Below are 18,540 nucleotides of genomic sequence, written 5' to 3'. Positions count from 1 at the left end.
CCGACACAAGGCCACAACCAGGATCTAAACCCAACCCCCAAAACCCCCACTCGATTCCCTCTTTCTCAAGAATTCAAAGCCCTGTCTCATCATCACAATGAAGTTCCTCCTCGCGTCCGCTTCTGCTTCTCTCCTTCTTACCTCTGCCTTCGCCTCCCCTCGACCCCAAGACCTCGGAGACATCGGAAACATCGTCAACAGCGTACTCAGTGATGTGGGAGACGTTGCCACCAACGTCGGAGATGTTCTTTCCACTGTCTTCGCAACCTTGACTTCCGAGGGCGCCGCCCTGCCGACAAACATCGAGTCCTGGGCCGAGAGCGTCGCCTCCGACGCCGAAACCTTGGGCTCTACCGCCCACTCGGACATTGAAAGCCTTGCTTCGAGTATCGCGTCGGCCGCTGAATCGTGGTACTCCAGTATAAGCGGCGACGTGCACTCGACGACCTCGACGGCGTCCAACCAGCCCACGACAGCCTCGGCCACGACTACTCCTGCGACCTCGGCGACGGTGCTTACCACCACTGGCTCGGATGGCTCGGCTACCACCACCACTGCTGCTGCTGCTGCTGCTGCTACTTCTTCTTCTTCTTCTTCTTCTACATCGACGGCCGCTGATGCAACTACCACCTCATCACACACTGATAATGCGGCTCCCAATGTGACTCCGTACATGGGCATGGCGGGAGTCGTCGGTCTCTTGGGTGTGGTGGCAGCTCTGTGATCCGACGCCGACGCCTTTGCATTGGGCTTGTATTTTGATGAATTCCGAGGACATGTGGAATGATGATCGAGCGGTTCATTCAGGACAAAGTATATGTATAGTACATGATGATATTCGTTTCTAGTGTATGTGATGTGATGTGATGTGATGTGATGTGATGTGATACGATATTTATACATTACATTCCTGCTTTTGTTGCTGTAGTCTCACTGTTCCATGCCCGGCTGCAGAGTCGTCTGTGGACCACGGAACCACTTCCTAGCAAAGAGAAAGTAATAAAGCATGCACGCGATCCAAACGAACCCGTTAATAGCAATGGTGTAGTTCATGTCGTTCGCTGCAGAAAGGAAGAGAGGGTCAGCGCGCCGGCCCGGAGAGGAAGACCAGGCAGAAACGCGAATCCGACTTACGTTGGGGATTCTTGACAGACGGGAACATCGACAGAACTAGCCCAAACACCAGCCAGACAACCGCCACCCAGGCAATCGGCCGACTGAGCTTGCCCGTGTAAAACTCCCCCGGCTGGAACCGCGGGGCGCCCCAGAGCAGCCGGCACAGAATCGGCGTGCCCCATGCGACGTAGTTGCTCGCGACGAAGAGAGAGAAGAGCGCGTTCGCGGCGACGCTGTTGATCAGGCAGAGGAGCCCAAAGACAATGCACACGGCGGCTAGGCCCAGGATTGCATTGACTGGCTGGTACCGGATCCGGCGGCTGATTTGGCGGAAGAAGGAGGAGAAGGGCAGGGCGCCGTCGCGAGAGAACGCCCACGTTTGGCGAGAGGCCGCGACGATCTGGTTGGGGTCCCTGGTTAGTTTGCTTTCTTTCTTTCTTTCCGTGGTCGTCATACCAAGCTCAGCCCGATCAGGAATTGGATGAAGATCAAGACGGCCATGAAGCCCAGAGCGCCCGTTTTGCCGAGTGCGTCGTAGTATACCTAATCCTGTTAGTGAGGGAGACTGGGCCGGAAGGATGGAGGAAATACCTGGGCCATAGGTTGTCCGAATGTACTCCCTAGGGTATTGGCGACGTTGGGATCCATCGACGCCGCGATAACGCTCAGCAGCAAAAACCCAAGAACACAGGCACTCCCCGCCGAGAAAAGGATCCCCTTGGGCACGGCGCGCGCCGCATGCATGGCCTCCTCGCTCATATGTACACAGGAATCGAAAAACCCAATGGACCAGATTGGCGACAGGAACGCCAGGACGAAAGTCCACCCGGTCGGCCAATTGCTCGAATTCTCGACGTGCCCGAAAACATAGCTGCCCGGGTTCAGCGTCCCGCCGCGCGCAACTTTCCCGACGGGGAGGGCGATGACCGTGGCAATGACGATGGCGATGTTGATGTAGATGCAGAAGGTTTGGATCCGGGGCATGATGTGGCTCGCGAGGATCGTGGATATGGCGTGGACGCAGATGAGGCCGGCGTACAGACCGTAGATGGTGCCTTGCGATGCGGTCCAGTTGCCGTCGCGCGCGATCGAGACGCAGGCGAGAATCATCAGCGACAGCGTATCTATGTGGCTTGTGAGTATAGATCGGGGACCGTCAGGGGGTGGACTGGACGGGGGGCTCAACAGTCCACGGAACAAATCCCCCCAATTAATCCCAGGGTATTGCTGTATCCTACGAGGAAACTGAGCGGGTTCTTGTACTGATCCCCAGCAAAGTAATGCGTCCACCAGTACAACCCGCCAGCAGTCGGCATCGCAGAAGCCATATCGGCCTGTTGGTCAGTCCGCGCACGGCAACAAGCATCGTCGAGAGAAAACAAGAAGCCTACCATTGTCAATCCCACAAAGAAGATCAGGATACTCGCAGTAAACCAGCCCTAATTTCCTGTTTCGTCAATCCAGGGATCCCCTCGAAGATAGATCCGAGTTCTCATAACACACCCAGACCATGCCCGCGGGCCCAGCAGGCAGCGAAAACGCAAGGGTCGATGCGATCGAGGGTACCAAGCCCATAATACTAAAGGCAATCGCGAAAATCTGAAGCGTGGAGTATTGTCGCCGCAATTCCTGCTGATACCCCATTTTCGCTGCGTGTGATCAGTATCTGTGTCGTCGCGTTGTTGTGGAAAGGGCTAACCTAGTAATTCGCGATCGTCCGCTTGCGCGAGGACGAGGACATCCCCCCCGGATTCAACAGGCTCGGATTCGAGTTTGGCCATGGCGGCGGTGGTGGTGGCAGCAGCAGCAGCAGCAGTAGGGATTGGGATACCGGCGACACGATCAGGAGCAGAGAGACGAGGGTTTTTGTAACGCAGGTTGAACATGCCACGCGGACTTCAATCGTGCAGGTTATCTCCCTGCCAAGGCAAAGGGCGCTCGCCCAAAGAAGATAGGATTGACTGCGGCATCTTTATGTTGTGTCAGAAAGCTGGGGGTGGTGGGTGATTCCCATGAGAGACATACATTAATAGTCTCGAGGTTTCAGGGGCAAAATCAACATTGCTATCTTTATATAATTGACTATTTGACTACAGAGTACGTACTCCGTAGTGGGTGTTCGTGCCCTACTCTGTTAAGAAGCCCCTGTATGTATGGAGTACTGCGTAAGCGCGAAGGAAATCACTTAGTTATGGCCGATGGCTCCCGACAGCTCATTATTGGCATTAACACGAATTATAAAGTAACTCTGATAGCTATACAACAAAATCTAACCCGCCCGGGAGAGATCAATTAGGATAAAACACTCCATACCGTGGAGAGAAATGCAGCAGGATACAGCGGCTGCCCGTAAAAATCATCCCACACCGTTTACACCTGATCCGCGCCCCGGGCTGGCTGCGGATAATGATAATCAGTCCGGTGGCTAGTCTCAAGCCCACCTCCTCTGGTTCCTGCGCCGGGGACGTTGGATTGGTGGTGGTTGGTGGGAGTCCCGTTCGCACGACGCCCGCCGCTAGGAGAATGCGACCGGTCTAGAGTGCTGGTGTCGGAGAAATTCGCGGACGGGCGCTGATGCATCGACGCATCCCAGGAACCGGGGCCCATCTTGGCCTCCCACTCGTTGAAGTCCTGGCCAGGATTCACCGACTCGTACGAGAAAAGCGTCAGGAACCCGTAGAAGCCACATGCCAGCAGCGATCCGAGTAAAGGCCCAACCCAGTAGATCCAATGGTACCCGGGGAAGCTGCGATTGATCACATCGGGGCCGAGCGAGCGGGCTGGGTTCAGCGAGCCACCGGTATAGTAGTCTCCTGCGGCGAAGTTAGGAATTGCTCTCCTAGACAAGAACTGGGGGGGAGAGGGGGGAACAGCACCGATTAATTCTGCAACAAAGAAGACTAAGCCGATTCCGACCGGGGCTAAGAAAGTGGATTTATGCTTGACTACAGCCAACATGATGATTACGAGTACGAGCTGCGCGGTCAGGAACATCTCGATGAAGAGACCCTGGGAGATGGACGCTCCACCCCCCAGACGCGTTGCAACGTTCAGAGGACCAGGAAACAGAGCGCTGACAACCCCGGCAGATGCGATGCCTGCCACGAGCTGTGTTCCGAAGACAAGCAGGCCCCGAATAGGAGGCATTCCCCCGACCAAGCAGAGAGCCAGAGTCACCTACAGTACACACACAGTCAGCAACATTCCGGAAGAAGGCTGCGGAAGAAGAAGAAGAAGAAGAGGGGGGAACGAACCGCGGGGTTGAAGAGCCCTCCGGTGACGCGGTAGAAAGCCCAAACATTGACCATGAGCGAGAAGCCGAACGACAGCGACGCATAGAGCAGGTTCGAGGTGTTGGGAGGAGCTCCATCCGCTGGCTTGGGGGTATTGGCGACCTGGGTGCCTGCGAAAGAGAAAAACAGGAACAGAAAGGTGCCCACAAACTCGCCGACCACAGCAATGAAGTTATTCCGCGTGGTGTCGGCGAGATGCAGCATGGGCAGGAGGCTGTGGTTAGGACGTACCACGGGCTGGTCACCCTGGCCACCTCTCAACCACTTGGAGAATCGCATTGCTCTATTTAAGATTCGTCGCAAACTGTTCAAAGATGTTCGCGTCGCCTTCCAGTCATCTCAATCAGGCTGTAGATTGCTCTCTTATACCTCTTTGAATTCCCATCTACACCGCGTTCTAGCTCTCTCTTCGTCAACGTCATGACTGGCCACAACCACCATTGGTCCCGGAACCACTGTAACGTTGGCAAATGATTCCAGGCGGGTAATAGAAATGGACTATCATGATGACAGTTGAGGTGGAAAGTATCCATGGTTGCCGGAGGGTATATCTTGCCTCCAAAAGTCTCTTCTCGTACATAGGGCACAACCTCCCCCCGTTCGACCCTCGTCGGTTTATGTATCCGGTCTCGACGCAGACCATCATCCGCTTCATTCGTCCTCTTACTTACTTCTGATAAGAATGAACCACTTGGCGGATGGCAGCCCTACCGATATCAAACTCCCCCCCCCGGGCTCTCCACGAGCAGGGGTTCGTAATAGTCTACTATTAACTATCACTCCAGTCATGATTCATCACTCCAGTCCTCCCAAAAGACCGTTAAAGTCGTCCCCTCCTGTTAACTCTCTATATCTCGTGTCTTGATACAAATTCCATCTCAGTGTCGACGTTGACGCTGCCTTCCTTACACTCCGCGGAGAAAGCTCGCCTTTTGCACCACGCCATACATCCCGTTCGCTACCGCAAATGAATAAAATCTGACTCACATATTGAAAATTTTTGACACGTTACAAATTCTTTAGTAGATTTAACTAGTTAGCTGAGAGGGAGAGGGGACTATAAATATAATAATGACTTCATGTTGACCAAAGACTGCTGGTTTTCCTCACCATTTTTAACGTTTCTCGAACCAGTCTTTCCGGAAGTCTATCGTTTCCATTCTTGCTGTTATTTATTTTTCGAGTATACCATGGCCCTCAATCCGGAACAAGTCCAGCTCATCAAGGCGACGGTGCCTGTCCTGAAAGAGCATGGAGTGACCATCACCAAGGTGTTCTATAGCAACATGCTCGATGCCAATCCGGAACTGAAAACCATCTTCAACCACTCCAACAAGGTCAACGGCAACCAGCCGATGGCCCTAGCGGGTGCTCTCCTGGCCTACGCAACTTACATCGATGATCTTGGGGTTCTCAGCCCGGCCGTCGAGCGCATCTGCCACAAACATGCCTCGCTCTACATCCAACCCGAGCACTACCAGATCGTGGGCAAGTACCTGCTTGAGGCGATGGGCCAAGTGCTTGGGGATGCCCTCACCCCGCCACTTCTCGAAGCCTGGGGTGCGGCCTACTGGCAACTGGCCAATGTCATGATCGGTAAAGAGGCCGACCTGTACAAATCTGCCAACGGTTGGACGCAATTCCGCGACTTCCGGGTTGCGCGCAAGGAGCCCGAATCGGACGAGATCACGTCTTTCTACCTGGAGCCGGTGGACGGCAAGCCGCTCCCTACTTTCCTCCCGGGCCAATACGTTTCCATCCAGGTGCCCGTCCCCGAACTTACCTATGCGCAATGCCGCCAGTACTCTCTCAGCGACGAGCCACAACCAACCTACTACCGCATCAGTGTGCGCCGGGATCCGGGCGTCCTCGATGCCGCCGCAGCACACCCCGGCTACGTGTCCAACATCCTCCACGATACCGTCAACGCGGGAGACATTGTCCAGCTCTCTCATCCATATGGCGACTTCCACCTGGACAATCCCGCGGCCGAGCATCCGCTGGTGCTTCTGTCGGCCGGGGTCGGGCTGACCCCGCTCACCTCAATGCTGAACTCCCTCACAACGGCGGACGCTCTCCCTTCACGGCCCATCCATTTCGTCCACGGCGCGCGCACTTCCGCCGCGCGGGCCTTTAAAGCCCACGTCCAATCCCTCTCGACAACACTACCAACCCTCCACACAACCTTCTTCACCAGCCACCCCACGGACCAGGACAAGCAGGGCGTCGACTACGACTACCAGGGACGCGTCGATATCAGCAAGCTCGACGACACCCAGGGCCTCTTCCTCCACAACCACGCAACCGAGTACTACATCTGCGGGCCCACGGCATTTATGCTGGACACCCAGAAAGCGCTCCTGGCCAAGGGGGTGGACGGGAGTCGCATCAAGATGGAACTGTTCGGCACGGGTGGAGTTCCGGCGGCATAGTGCCTCCTCCTCGTCGTCCCGATGAATCCACTGATCTGAATTCTGAAGGGTGAGACCGTGGAATAATCCCGATTCTTTTACATAATTAGAGGTCATTAGAATTCTCGTGGCGTTCTTGGTAATGAAATCTCTGCTCTGAATAGTATTCTCAAGCCGCTTTTTAAGTTTATCTCCACTTGGAAATCGACTCTTCCGTCGTATAACTAGTTAACTCCCTAAAGATAGAATTCTTCCATGGCATAATGGTCGATTTTTGATTGGCTAGTGTATTACTGATTAGTCAGCAGGTTATGCGCTGTATAATGACTAATCGGCACAATAATGAGTTTAGTTATGCAGGTTTCTCAACAACCCAAATCCAGAAAAAGGAAGAAAACTGGAAGAAAACTTCAACTCGGATAAAGATGTACACACACCCCTCTCTGAGTCTCTGGCCTGGAATATCATGGCGTCTAGGTAGATCTTGGTTTCCTGGAATATAAATTCCCGTACGTACTAGCTAACGGCAGGGGAGAGATCCACACCGCGATCAACATGCAAACGAATACGAAGATCCATCCCCCTTTCGCCGAGGATAGGATACAACGTCAACGCAGCTCCAGCTTCATTTCTGTACGGAGTACTCCGTACTGTATGGCAGCATCCATCTGACTCTGCGAACACCGCTACACATAACAAATTCACGGCAATGTCTCCAGGCCGATTTCCTCTAGAGATAGGTACGAGGATCGCCAGGTGTCTGGATGGTGAGGGGATAATGTCGTGAGCTGAGCTTGTGGGATGTCGCATGCGAGTCATATCCAGGAGGTGGTCGACGGTCTGGGGAAGAATTCCGACGGAATGATTTGGTGAGTAGAGCTCTCCCTGGATCTGTGGAGGTGATACTGATGCGAATCGTTGCTACACTACAAATATAACTGCGACGATTCATCCGGCTGCCCCCTGCCTTCCTCCCGAGCACTCCAGCGCTACATTAGTACCGCTTTACCCTCGAGATATACCGGGCATGCCTTTCTTCAGTGACGGGGATTAAACACCTCTCCCCTTCCCGGGGATAGGTGTTGGATGCCTGGCGTCCAGCGGATATGATTATTCCCGGATGGACTGCAGGATCCGGGGAAGGGTCCACGACATCATCATCATCATCATCATCATCATCATCATCATTTATTATTATTATGTTGAAGTGACAGCAGCAATGGGCCGTCCCGAGTTACCGATAAGGCTGAAGAACTAGTTACCAGGTGCAGGTGACGGATGAGGTGACGACGGAGAAAGAGTATCCAGGTCAGACCACGAACCACGAGCCACGATAGGGCGGGAGAATTAGGATATACAATTTAAGGTAGTTCTAGGGAATTGAAGTTATTATCGTATCCAGTAAAGTATAGTAAAAATAACATTAGTACCTCGGGAGTACTCCAGGAGTCCAGAGTCCAGAATCCTCCGCCGAATTCTCGTATCGTATCGGCCCCGAGACTCGGCCGGATCTCATTCGTGGTACAAATCGAGGATCCAGCGATGATTTTCGTCGCTCCACACTTGTTATCATCTTCAATTCGGATCCGGCCGAGTCTGATTCTGACGCTGTCGTGATCTCTGGATGTTCACCATCCGGCCTGGGGTGATGTCGGCTGTACTCACCGGGGCAAAAGTCATCGTTCAGAGATTTGTTGCAGTTTGATCGCGATTTGGGGGGGGGGCGTATATATAGAAATTTACTCTTTTTCTATATATCTATCTATCCACGGTTTCTCATCCTCCAACTTGCCACCTCTATCTTGGAGTCCAAATCACTCTACTTCTCGATCTCTAACATGTCGTTCATGTCTCCTGATCCCCTGTCGGCCAATTGGTCCTACGACAGTGCTATTGACCTCTTCTCCCTCAACACCGTGATGCCCGAGACCTTTCCCCTGGATATCCCCAATGATATGCTGTGGGATCCAAAGGATCTCCCCGCCGACTTCTTTGCCCCCCCATCCGATATTAATGGCTTTGCGGTCTCCAACCACTCGGGTGAAGAGTCACTTTCTGTATGTTCCCCTTATTAAAAAAAAAAAAAAAAAAAAAAAAAAAAAAAAAAACCCCGTATCTAATAGATATATAGGATCTCGACAGTGACGATCAATCCTACTCTCCCACCAACTTCATGTCCTCCGAACCCATCACCTCTCCCATCGGAGTAACCGATCTCCCCTCTCCAGTGGCTGCTGCTGCCCCCCAACCAAAACGAAAACCCGCCCGATACTCCTCCAGTCCTGAAATCCACCCGCAAGAATCCACTCCCACCACCACCATCACCACATCAACAGGAACCTCGCGCAAAATCTCCCGTAGTCTCTCGGACGACTCTGCGCGTGGCCGCAATGCCGCCAAGCGGGCGGCCCACAATATCATCGAGAAACGATACCGGACCAACATGAACGCCAAGTTTGTCGCCCTGGAGAAGGCGATGAGCGGCACCAAGAACGGCGGCGTGTCGAAATCGTCCTCGTCCGCGAGCAGCAGCAAGTCGTCGGCGTCGTTGAAAAAGTCGGAGATCTTGACCAATGCGATCGCCTACATGCAAGAGCTACAGGAGACGAATGAGCGGTTACGAAAGGAACTTGCGTCGCTGAACCACAGCATGGGGCGACGGATGCCTTTTTAATTCGGGTTCTTTCTTTCTTTCTTTCTTTCTTTCTTTCTTTCTTACTTCCTTTCCTTAACTTTTCTGCGGGGGGGGGTTTGGTTTAGCTGGTTGGACTGGAGTTTGGAGTGATTTCATGTGTATTCATTATTCTTTTATTCTTCCTCCGATGTACTCTACGACTTTTCTGGGATGATGGGATCGGTCGGGCTTGGTTTGGTTGGATGGCATACCCCTGGAAAAGTTAAGATCCTCTCTACTATTTTTGGGAGATTTCATATATCCCATTATACAATTCTCATTCTCATTCATATTCCGCCACAGCTGTAATCGGAATCTAGCGATTAACCGCCGAGTCGGCTCCGTAAGATATTCCAATATATTTAGTTTGGTAGAACTCACCCTAAGACGCTTCCTGGCATCGATTGCCTTCCGGGGGGGGGGGGGTTTAAGCAGCTTTCACCAAGACCTTATTGGCCGTCGTTTATGAATCTAGACCTCTCCGAAGAACGATTCGGCGCAAAAAGCCAATCCACCCCTCCAGCCATCTATACGATTACGGAGGACATAATAATGCAAATCATTAACTATATCGTGATTATTGTCGGAGGTCGCCGTGGTGGTGATGATTCCTCGCCTAATTCTCCCCTTGCTAAAATTATCCTGTATTCTTGCATCTAGAGATTCAGGCCCCTGCGGTGCAATGTTCTGCCTACGGTGGCCGTGAAGTAACATGTCCTGTATTCCAAACTCCTGGCCCATATACAGCTTCACCACCTATTCTTAGGATTCATAAATCAGCTACCTTACTCACTATTAGGGGAAAGAGGAACGCCTGGCGTCTAGCAACGACTGCGAAAGAACCAAGAGAAGAGTTTCGGTGATCAGGGTTTGGAACAAGCTTTGTTCCTTTATCCTGCTACATCCACACTGGATAACCTTGCGAAATAAGGGGCCAGAATAAAGTAGCATGATGAATCAATCGAGCTAAAGGAAGGAGCGAAGACGGGGTCAGCATCCAGCCCAAGAACAAGGTACAAGGTACAAGAGACAGGCCGTCACCTCTTACTCCGATTCGTTCCCGGACACAAGCCTCTATCAATATACATCCAGATCCGTTTCCTCGCCCAGGCCGCGGGTCCGTGCAGGGCTGGCTTTTGAGTCGCTGTGGCTCTCCTTTGCTATGCTCTCCCATTTCGTCATTTCGTTGAGCTTGCGCTGCCAAGTTCCGGTAGTGGCATCCGTGGGAACATGGGCTACTCTCATGGTAGCTATATCCTTTCTCGGGGGATGTGAGCAGACCATGTTGGGCGCGGTAATTTGCCGCTCTGGAGAAGCCATATTCAATATTCAGCCCTTGCCTTAGCATGGAGAAATAGAACCCCATAAATAGTTCTGTTGCAATGGCGAAGCATAATCCTGTACAAGGAAGGAGGACTCCGGAAGATAAGATTCAACCAGAAGAAATTGGAACTAAAGACGCGGCCTAGGTTTTGACCACGGGGACTCTGTATGTACGTACAGTGTATGTATATTATCCGACTCGAGTAGGTCAATGTCGATCCTCCGGCACCAGAAAGGGATCATCTCCCGGTTTCGTCGGGGGGGCTTGAAGATTTGAATCTCTTCGGGATCAGGGCTGACGACTGTGCCAAGAAAGCGTACGCATGCACTGTGGGAATGAGCGAATGGGGAGGCAAAGATTACTATTCTAGTCCTTGACGCGCTGATTTCAGTGAATCGTTAGGGCTCTGACGTTGTTCGAATATCTGGATGTAGATGCGAATGAGAGTGACCAGACTTTGATATCTCCGTTACTTCTTCCAATGTCCTTCATATCTGATCCGATCATTGGGGATAGATGTGGTACGGAGTAATAGCTGGGGAAACCTAGTTGTCTAGAGCCGTTCACACGTTGTGATCGACAACAGCTTAGCTTGCCCACTATTTGGCTTCCTGAGTAACAGGATACTCTTGATGGATGATCCAGGTAGATCAATTGCCGGTTTAGCCCCGCGGAAGTATAGGAGCCTAGGAGGTTCCTGCATCAGCCCTGGCGGCGATGGTGAATCTTGCTTTTAGCATTGGTTAGTATGCCCCAGAGGTATTCGTCACCCGCATATCCCAGCTAACTATGTTGTGTTTTCGATTATCGTCTGGTAAGGAGAGAAGGGGGGAGATAAAAGGCCCTCAGTCGCCTGTCTATCTTGGAGAGCAGATTCAATTCAACCTCATACTCTCCCTTCCAGTCACTCTCGAACACAATGGTTCACCTTGCAACTACTCTCATTACCGCCGTCGTTGGCGTGGCCAGCCTCGTCTCCGCGCACCCTGGCCATAATGTCAAGGCTGAAGCTGCCGAGCGTGCGGCTGCTTTGAAGAGCATCCATGCTCGTGGTGTTTCGCAGTGCTCTAGTGCCTTGCAGGCTCGTGGTCTCGAAAAGAGCAATATCGCTCGTCGTGAGCGCACTCTGCAGCAGCTGCGCCAGAAGCGTGGACTTGATGCTCGTATGCTACTCTCTGATAGCGATGTTTTGGATTGGAAATATACTAACAGACCAGGCGCTCCTCTCACGGCCCGTGACACCTCCCCTCTGAACGAGACTCACCATTCCTCTATGGATGTCAACCTCTCTACCGATCCCTCCGTGCTGTTTGCTTCGGAGGGATCTTGTGTCCTGGCCGCGGATGTTACCCAGGGTCCTTACTGTATGTCCTGCCTACCCCAATGCTCTCCAGTGTATACTCACCAGGTGTAGACGTGACGGGCGAGTTGATTCGCAGTGCGATTGCCGAGTCCCAAGAGGGAGTGCCACTCTACCTCGACGTCCAGCTCATCGACTCGACCACCTGCAAGCCTGTTCCCGAGGTCTACCTTGACTTCTGGCACTGCAACGCCACTGTATGCTCCTGGAACTTATGCAATTGAACCCTCCTTCAAGACGTGTACTGACGGACCTAGGGTGTCTACTCTGGCATCATCGCCTCTGGAAACGGCAACTCCGACGACGCGTCGAATATCGATACGACCTTCCTGCGCGGTCTGCAAAAGACCGACTCCGAAGGTGTTGCCTTTTTTGAGTCGATTTTCCCAGGGCACTATACTAGCAGGTATTTATTTCCCTTTATCCGACGCAAGCAGCGAGAAGAAAAAGAAAACATATTGATAGAAGCTAGGGCAACTCACATCCACGTTCTGACTCACCCCATCAATGAGACCACCGTGAACCAGAACAACAACACCATTTCCGGCCTTTACACCTCCCACACGTCTCATGTCGGCCAGATCTTCTTTGACCAGGACCTGATCTCCGCTGTGGAGGCTACGGAGCCCTACGCCAGCAACACTCAGGATCTGACTGTCAACGCCGATGATAGCATCTTGTCGCAGGAACTAGAGAGCGATATCGATCCCTTCGTCGAGTACGTCTATCTTGGCAAGGATGTGTCTGATGGTATCCTGGCTTGGGTTTCCGTCGTCATGGATGCCTCTGAAGATTCCGACGTCACCCCCGCGGCTTACTACACGGAAGAGGGCGGTTTTGAGAACGAGAGCAGCGGCGGCAGCATGGGTGGTGGCTCTGCCCCCAGCGGTGCGATGCCCAGTGGGATCGCCCCAAGTGGCTTTCCCTCTTCTTAGATTTGGAGAAGCGTCTTGAGAACCGAGGCCTAGCTTTGCTGTATAGATGAGCGTGTAAGCGACTTGTAGGAGGGAACAGGGGGATGCATGAATGGCAGAACAGACTGATGCAGGCTACTATTCCATTATCTGTCCCTTTGCGGGGGTGTTTGTATTTCAATTCTTTCTGTCAATATTATAATCGTGCAATTCCATTAACTATCGGGTCTCTTCGTCTCCCGCCGGAAAACAGAGACGAAAATGAAAGCCCAGCGCCTGTTTCGTGAGCTCGAGCCGGTGCTTAACACATGCCAGCTCCCTGATTAGGCGCATCCACGCGTCTGCAGTGTGTTCCTGATGTTTTTTTGAGAAAACCTAGTTCTACTATAACCCTCTCTACGTACGCTCTCCCCCATGATGTCCTTAGTCTCTCTATGTTACGAGCCTTTCTTCTCTATAACCTCATCCTTGCCAGGCTTCTCCAGTGTCAACTGTGGGCCTTATCCGATGGAGTTATCATTTCGGAGCACTATAATCAAAAGGAAGAACAACAAAATCACCTCATCATTACGCAAAAGTCCTTTCCATTTCCGCTCGTTGCGCAAGAGTGATCTCAGCCAGCGCTTGGGCGGAACGTCTCGATCCTCCATCTCGCCAGGATGGGTAACCCTAACCCTACTATATACGCATAATCAACATCATTTGACGCAATACTAGAGTATCTCCAACTTAAGCTATCCCTAGAGTCAAATAGAATAAATTCGATCGGTCCAGGCCTCTTCATTTTCCGCATTCTCCTAGCATGGACAAATCTGCATGCCAGTATACTTTACTAAACTGCCTTACCTCGACAGTCGTTCATGAATAGAAATATAAAAGCATGCTAGCCACCCAGACCTCTGATGGAAGTGGTATCAGTGTACACAGATTGGCCCATTCCCGCTCTCTTGTACTGCTAAAACCAGATCTCAGCCGAGCTAACCAGATGTCCTGCAAGTCCTTTTTCCTAAACAACAAGAATCTCTGTTTCTAACACGCATTGGCAGCGCCCATAAATACCAAGCCCTCCTCCCTAGAAGCGGAAGACCCCGAAATCCAAGCGATTTCAGCATCGTTGAAGAAAGCAACAATTCAGGAGAATCCAAATCCATCCTATAATTTGGTATCAACGAATGCTGATGTAGCAGAACTTGTTGAGCTATTGAAGAAAGTCCCTGCTGACCCGCCTTCACTGTTCATCGACTTGGAAGGAGTGGATCTTTCGCGACATGGAACCATTTCGCTGCTTCAAATATTCGCTCTGCCGCAGAAACAGACTCACTTGGTGGATATCCACAAGCTAAAGGAAAGTGCTTTTACACAGGCATCAGTCAGCGGTGCAACCCTGAAGGACATCCTAGAGTCCCATTCCATCAAAAAAGTCTTCTTTGATGTGCGCAATGACTCGGACGCCCTTTATAGCCACTTTGGCATCAATCTGGCTGGAATACAAGATCTCCAGCTGATGGAGCTTGCCACACGGAGGTATTCGAAGAAAACGAATTCATGGGTTAGCCAAATGCATTGAAAATGACGCTCCCATGAGCACCGAAGAAATGCAGAGCTGGAAGGCCACAAAGCAACAGGGACTGGATTTATTCGCCCCGGAGCGTGGGGGCAGTTACGAGGTCTTCAATGCCCGGCCACTTGCCGGGGAGATTATACAATACTGCATTGAGGACGTCAGGCTCTTGCCCAGGCTGTGGGAGAAGTACAACCAAAAGCTGACCTCACATTGGAGAAGGAAAATCGATTTGGAAGGCCAAAATCGGGTTCGGGAATCGCAGTCCAGTACCTTCAACGGCAAGGGGCGCCACATGACTTTCGCGCCCAAGGGCTGGTATTGAATGCTGGCTCGCGGATGGAGCATTTCGTTCGACATCGCTTTCGGAGTTGGGAAATGCTGAAGCTATAAAGATCGCAGTTAACTCATTAGCTAGGAGCCACCACGTTCTGTTTTCATTCTGTCAACCCTAGCAAAAAGAACAGTAACTTGGCTTTTTGCGACTGCCTGCCACTGTAGCACCAGTCAGTGAAGTGAACCCTCTATATCAGTAGTTGACTCCGATATACGGAACTCAACGGATGGTATTATTAGGGCAAGATAAACAGAACAATTCTTCCAAGAAGAAGTATTTAAAAGTTAATCACGCCTCCAAGGACTCTTTCCCTACGCGAGTGTGGATATGTTGACATTTCGCCAGTTCGGTCGATTTCATTGTTTACCACCCGAATCCGAGCGAGGGCATGACTTTTCCCACCGGGACAGAGTATACTAGCTTGCCGAGGTATCGTCAAACCCTTGTTGAAGATTAGAATCGGGAGTCCGGATGTAACTGTATACATTAAGCAAGATGAAGTCCGTCAGGCAAGGGGATCTGATCAGGTAAGCTATGAACCTGTATTGCCGGGGCCTACTACTTTATTGTTTCATTGAACAATGGTCAATTCATGTATTGGTTTGGATGCACGGAGAGAGTACATATATAGATACCTAGGTAGGTAGGTATATCTATCCCTTCGTCCCCAGCGATTACCAAATATTACCTATCAATCAATCACCCCTGGATTGCCATCTAATTCAGGGAAAGCAAAGAAAGCAAAGAAAGCAAAAATAAGCCAATAGTTTAAGTCTCTGGGTGGACCTCCTGCAGGACCCGAATCCTGACTCGGCCCAGCAGAAGACACGTCCCACACTCCGTAACCAAGCCTGAGATGAAACATCTCCCGGAATCAATCGACGCTTAAAACAAACAGGAAGTGAGAGAGGGACAGGAAGTGTCTCCAGCCCCCTACAAAGTCCAACCCAGCCGTAACCAACCCCCTTCATTATAACCCTAACCAACCTCCTCTCCAAGCCAGTGAGCATCTTGCATTCCTCCTGTCGATCTCCTGACGATCCAATTCCCCACGGGTGCAAAACAGAGTGGGGATTTCTCTGGCCTCTGTTAGGCTGGGATGCGAAGGCCCTGAAGACTAAGAGTGACAGCCGGGGGTTACCATGGGATTTATTCTTGGTGGGGACCACGTCGCCAAAGTCTCTCCGAGTGCAGATGCACCATCTCATTCGTCTACAGGGTATATTTTTAAATTACTATGGGGGGGGGGGGGGGTTATTGACCTGATATTTGTTGATTGTCGATTATCGTTGATTTTTCTCGAACGATATTAGTCTGTAGTGCTCTGGGAATGTTGTCTCGCATCTCACCGTCAATTAGTAAATAAATACCGGCTGGATTTCCACCCCCCCCCCCCCTTGATTAGGATTCCTTTGTGTAAGTTGAGAGGAAAGGCTTTCTCGGTCCAGTTCTGCCCTCGGAATTTTTCAAGCCATGCCATCGTCCCTTTCTCGTATAGCCGCGTTGACGCTGGCTGGCCTGTCCTGCTTGACTTCCCCCGTCGCTGCTGCGGCCTTTGAGCGGTTGGCGACAATTCCAGAGGGTATGGTTCTTCCTGAAGAAAACATAGTGAGCAGTGGGTTAATGGATGTCCAGGCTGGAAATACAATGGCGTCCCTGCCGGAAATCAACCGATTCGTCTCCGGATCGCGCTGCACCAGCACAATGCGGCAGGGTTTGAGCGGGCTCTCTTAGATATGTCAACGCCAGGACACCCCGACTACGGAAAACACTATGGGTCTTACGATGAGATGAAGCGCATGCTGCTCCCAACCGGCCAATCGGTCACCACAGTCACGGACTGGTTGACATCGGCGGGAATCACCGAATTCGAGGAAGACGCCGACTGGATCAACTTCCGTACGACGGTTGATGTCGCTAACAAGCTGCTGGATGCCGATTTCTTATGGTACACCCACGGCGAGCAGCCCGCTCGCGTCCTGCGCACGCTCGAATACTCTGTTCCGGATGATGTGGCCTCGCACATCAACATGATCCAGCCGACTACGCGCTTTGGCCAGATCCGTGCCAACCGGGCAACGTTGCGATACATGCCGGGAAAGGTGGATGAGCGTCGCTTGATGTCCGCCGTGCGCAACGGTTCTACAGACCATTGCGACGACGTGGTCACCCCGCAATGTCTCCATAAGCTCTACCGCACGGAGGGTTACCAGGCCGTCGCTGCCCGCGGCAGCAAGATCGGATTCGCCAGTTACTTGGAGGAATATGCCCGGTATGCTGACCTGGCAGCGTTCGAGGCCCACTACGCGCCCCACGCCATCGGTCAGAATTTCACTGTCGTCCAGTTCCACGGTGGGCTCAACCAGCAGAACGCCACCAGCGATAGTGGCGAGGCCAATCTGGACCTGCAGTACATCATCGGGGTCAGCGCGCCGCTGCCCGTGACCGAGTACAGCACTGGTGGCCGCGGCAAGCTGGTTCCCGACTTGAGCGAGCCCGATCCAAGTGATAACGAGAACGAGCCGTACCTGGAATTCCTGGATGCCATCTTGAAGTTGCCGCAGGAGGAGCTTCCTCAAGTGATCTCCACTTCCTACGGAGAAGACGAGCAGGTCCGTATTCAGCCTCCGCCTGATGATTTTGCTCCTCACACCCGGCTCACAAATCTCCTAGACCATCCCTGAGCAATATGCCCGTTCCGTGTGCAACATGTACGGCCAGCTCGGCAGCCGTGGAGTGTCCGTGCTCTTTTCCTCGGGCGATTCTGGAGTCGGAGCCGCCTGCCAGACCAACGACGCAGCAAAACGTACCCACTTCCCCCCGCAGTTTCCCGCCTCGTGTCCCTGGGTGACTTCCGTCGGTGGCACCAACGGCACGCAACCCGAGGCGGGCGTGTATTTCTCTTCCGGTGGTTTCTCCGACCTGTGGGCTCGTCCCTCGTATCAGGACTCTGCCGTGGCAGCCTACCTGGATATCCTCGGCGATACCTGGTCCGACTACTTCAACCGGAGCGGCCGTGCCTTTCCCGATGTCGCCGCGCAGAGCACCAACTTTGCAGTCGTTGACCAGGGCTCTGTTGGATTGTTCGCCGGCACCTCGTGCGCATGCCCTGTCTTCAGTGCTGTCGTGGCCCTGCTGAATGACGCCCGCCTGCAAGCCGGTCTGCCGGTGATGGGGTTCTTGAACCCATGGTTGTACAAGACGGGTGCTGCCGGGTTGAACGATATTGTGCACGGGGGAAGCAAGGGCTGCGACGGCCAGAATCGTTTCGGAGGCACTCCTAACGGAAGTCCCGTTATCCCGTACGCCAGCTGGAACGCGACCCAGGGCTGGGATCCGGTTACCGGACTGGGGACCCCGGATTTCGTGAAATTAAAGACGCTGGCATTGCGGAGGTAGATAGTTTCCCCGGTTTCTTTTACGGCTGTGGTATTTGTTTGGATTGGATGTTTCACTGCGGTGCCTCGTTCTTTGCGTTGATAGAATAGTATGTAGTTTATTTCCAGTATAATAGAATTTCAACTTTATTCATCGGCTAGAGTCGAGTAGG

The 18,540-nt window shown here is 52.4% G+C and overlaps 10 protein-coding genes across 10 annotated transcripts; 6 read left to right on the top strand and 4 right to left on the bottom strand.

Moving 5' to 3' along the window:
* Positions 1–97: 97 nt before the first annotated feature.
* Positions 98–724, top strand: P175DRAFT_0494085 (putative GPI anchored protein; the record flags this gene model as incomplete). Its single annotated transcript, XM_040896004.1, has 1 exon — positions 98–724. One exon carries the CDS (start codon positions 98–100, stop codon positions 722–724), a length of 627 nt encoding a protein of 208 aa, XP_040751707.1.
* A 197-nt stretch (positions 725–921) lies between these two features.
* Positions 922–2,954, bottom strand: P175DRAFT_0481555 (putative GABA permease (Uga4)). The gene is made up of 7 exons (XM_040895465.1): positions 2,620–2,954; positions 2,508–2,555; positions 2,303–2,450; positions 1,708–2,240; positions 1,573–1,659; positions 1,135–1,516; positions 922–1,061 (listed from the first exon to the last, which is right to left on the bottom strand). The coding sequence occupies exons 1-7, from the start codon at positions 2,758–2,760 to the stop codon at positions 931–933; spliced, it is 1,470 nt and encodes a 489-aa protein (XP_040751706.1). The 5' UTR covers positions 2,761–2,954; the 3' UTR covers positions 922–930.
* A 532-nt stretch (positions 2,955–3,486) lies between these two features.
* Positions 3,487–4,688, bottom strand: P175DRAFT_0439800 (aquaporin; the record flags this gene model as incomplete). The annotated part of the gene is made up of 3 exons (XM_040893983.1): positions 3,487–3,929; positions 3,993–4,293; positions 4,371–4,688. 3 exons carry the CDS (start codon positions 4,686–4,688, stop codon positions 3,487–3,489), a joined length of 1,062 nt encoding a protein of 353 aa, XP_040751705.1.
* Positions 4,689–5,599: 911 nt separating this feature from the next.
* On the top strand, positions 5,600–6,841 carry fhpA (flavohemoprotein; the record flags this gene model as incomplete). The annotated part of the gene is made up of 1 exon (XM_040898496.1): positions 5,600–6,841. The coding sequence occupies one exon, from the start codon at positions 5,600–5,602 to the stop codon at positions 6,839–6,841; it is 1,242 nt and encodes a 413-aa protein (XP_040751704.1).
* Positions 6,842–7,550: 709 nt separating this feature from the next.
* On the bottom strand, positions 7,551–8,500 carry P175DRAFT_0533306 (uncharacterized protein; the record flags this gene model as incomplete). The annotated part of the gene is made up of 4 exons (XM_040900043.1): positions 7,551–7,809; positions 8,143–8,192; positions 8,251–8,375; positions 8,428–8,500. 4 exons carry the CDS (start codon positions 8,498–8,500, stop codon positions 7,551–7,553), a joined length of 507 nt encoding a protein of 168 aa, XP_040751703.1.
* A 158-nt stretch (positions 8,501–8,658) lies between these two features.
* On the top strand, positions 8,659–9,494 carry P175DRAFT_0533305 (uncharacterized protein; the record flags this gene model as incomplete). Its single annotated transcript, XM_040900042.1, has 2 exons — positions 8,659–8,877; positions 8,952–9,494. 2 exons carry the CDS (start codon positions 8,659–8,661, stop codon positions 9,492–9,494), a joined length of 762 nt encoding a protein of 253 aa, XP_040751702.1.
* Positions 9,495–9,965: 471 nt separating this feature from the next.
* Positions 9,966–10,814, bottom strand: P175DRAFT_0533304 (uncharacterized protein; the record flags this gene model as incomplete). Its single annotated transcript, XM_040900041.1, has 2 exons — positions 9,966–10,250; positions 10,581–10,814. 2 exons carry the CDS (start codon positions 10,812–10,814, stop codon positions 9,966–9,968), a joined length of 519 nt encoding a protein of 172 aa, XP_040751701.1.
* A 923-nt stretch (positions 10,815–11,737) lies between these two features.
* Positions 11,738–13,113, top strand: P175DRAFT_0439284 (intradiol ring-cleavage dioxygenase; the record flags this gene model as incomplete). The annotated part of the gene is made up of 5 exons (XM_040893953.1): positions 11,738–11,981; positions 12,036–12,182; positions 12,233–12,375; positions 12,436–12,584; positions 12,651–13,113. The coding sequence occupies 5 exons, from the start codon at positions 11,738–11,740 to the stop codon at positions 13,111–13,113; spliced, it is 1,146 nt and encodes a 381-aa protein (XP_040751700.1).
* An 859-nt stretch (positions 13,114–13,972) lies between these two features.
* Positions 13,973–15,024, top strand: P175DRAFT_0517274 (uncharacterized protein; the record flags this gene model as incomplete). The annotated part of the gene is made up of 3 exons (XM_040898969.1): positions 13,973–14,011; positions 14,228–14,641; positions 14,694–15,024. 3 exons carry the CDS (start codon positions 13,973–13,975, stop codon positions 14,976–14,978), a joined length of 738 nt encoding a protein of 245 aa, XP_040751699.1. The 3' UTR covers positions 14,979–15,024.
* Positions 15,025–16,390: 1,366 nt separating this feature from the next.
* P175DRAFT_0502450 (S53 family peptidase) lies at positions 16,391–18,524 on the top strand. Its single transcript, XM_040897386.1, has 3 exons — positions 16,391–16,572; positions 16,626–17,602; positions 17,664–18,524. Exons 1-3 carry the CDS (start codon positions 16,464–16,466, stop codon positions 18,387–18,389), a joined length of 1,812 nt encoding a protein of 603 aa, XP_040751698.1. The 5' UTR covers positions 16,391–16,463; the 3' UTR covers positions 18,390–18,524.
* The last annotated feature ends 16 nt before the right edge of the window (positions 18,525–18,540 follow it).

Source organism: Aspergillus ochraceoroseus, assembly GCF_002846915.1.
Source record: "Aspergillus ochraceoroseus IBT 24754 chromosome Unknown P175scaffold_5, whole genome shotgun sequence".
Classification (NCBI taxonomy): Eukaryota; Fungi; Ascomycota; class Eurotiomycetes; order Eurotiales; family Aspergillaceae; genus Aspergillus; species Aspergillus ochraceoroseus.
The sequence above is the reverse complement of the archived record's forward strand: the minus strand, read 5'-3'. Positions and strand labels throughout refer to the sequence as shown.

What these genes read in the sequence shown, in the direction of transcription:
- P175DRAFT_0481555 (XM_040895465.1), bottom strand. Translation starts at nt 2,760, where the DNA reads ATGGGGTATCAGCAGGAATTGCGGCGACAATACTCCACGCTTCAGATT. An exon ending in GGCCCGCGGGCATGGTCTGG is followed by an intron (nt 2,556 to 2,619) that starts GTGTGTTATGAG and finishes ACAGGAAATTAG; the next exon opens with GGCTGGTTTACTGCGAGTAT. An exon ending in GGGGATTTGTTCCGTGGACT is followed by an intron (nt 2,241 to 2,302) that starts GTTGAGCCCCCC and finishes CAAGCCACATAG; the next exon opens with ATACGCTGTCGCTGATGATT.
- P175DRAFT_0502450 (XM_040897386.1), top strand. Translation starts at nt 16,464, where the DNA reads ATGCCATCGTCCCTTTCTCGTATAGCCGCGTTGACGCTGGCTGGCCTG. An exon ending in GTTGGCGACAATTCCAGAGG is followed by an intron (nt 16,573 to 16,625) that starts GTATGGTTCTTC and finishes ATGGATGTCCAG; the next exon opens with GCTGGAAATACAATGGCGTC. An exon ending in CCTACGGAGAAGACGAGCAG is followed by an intron (nt 17,603 to 17,663) that starts GTCCGTATTCAG and finishes CAAATCTCCTAG; the next exon opens with ACCATCCCTGAGCAATATGC.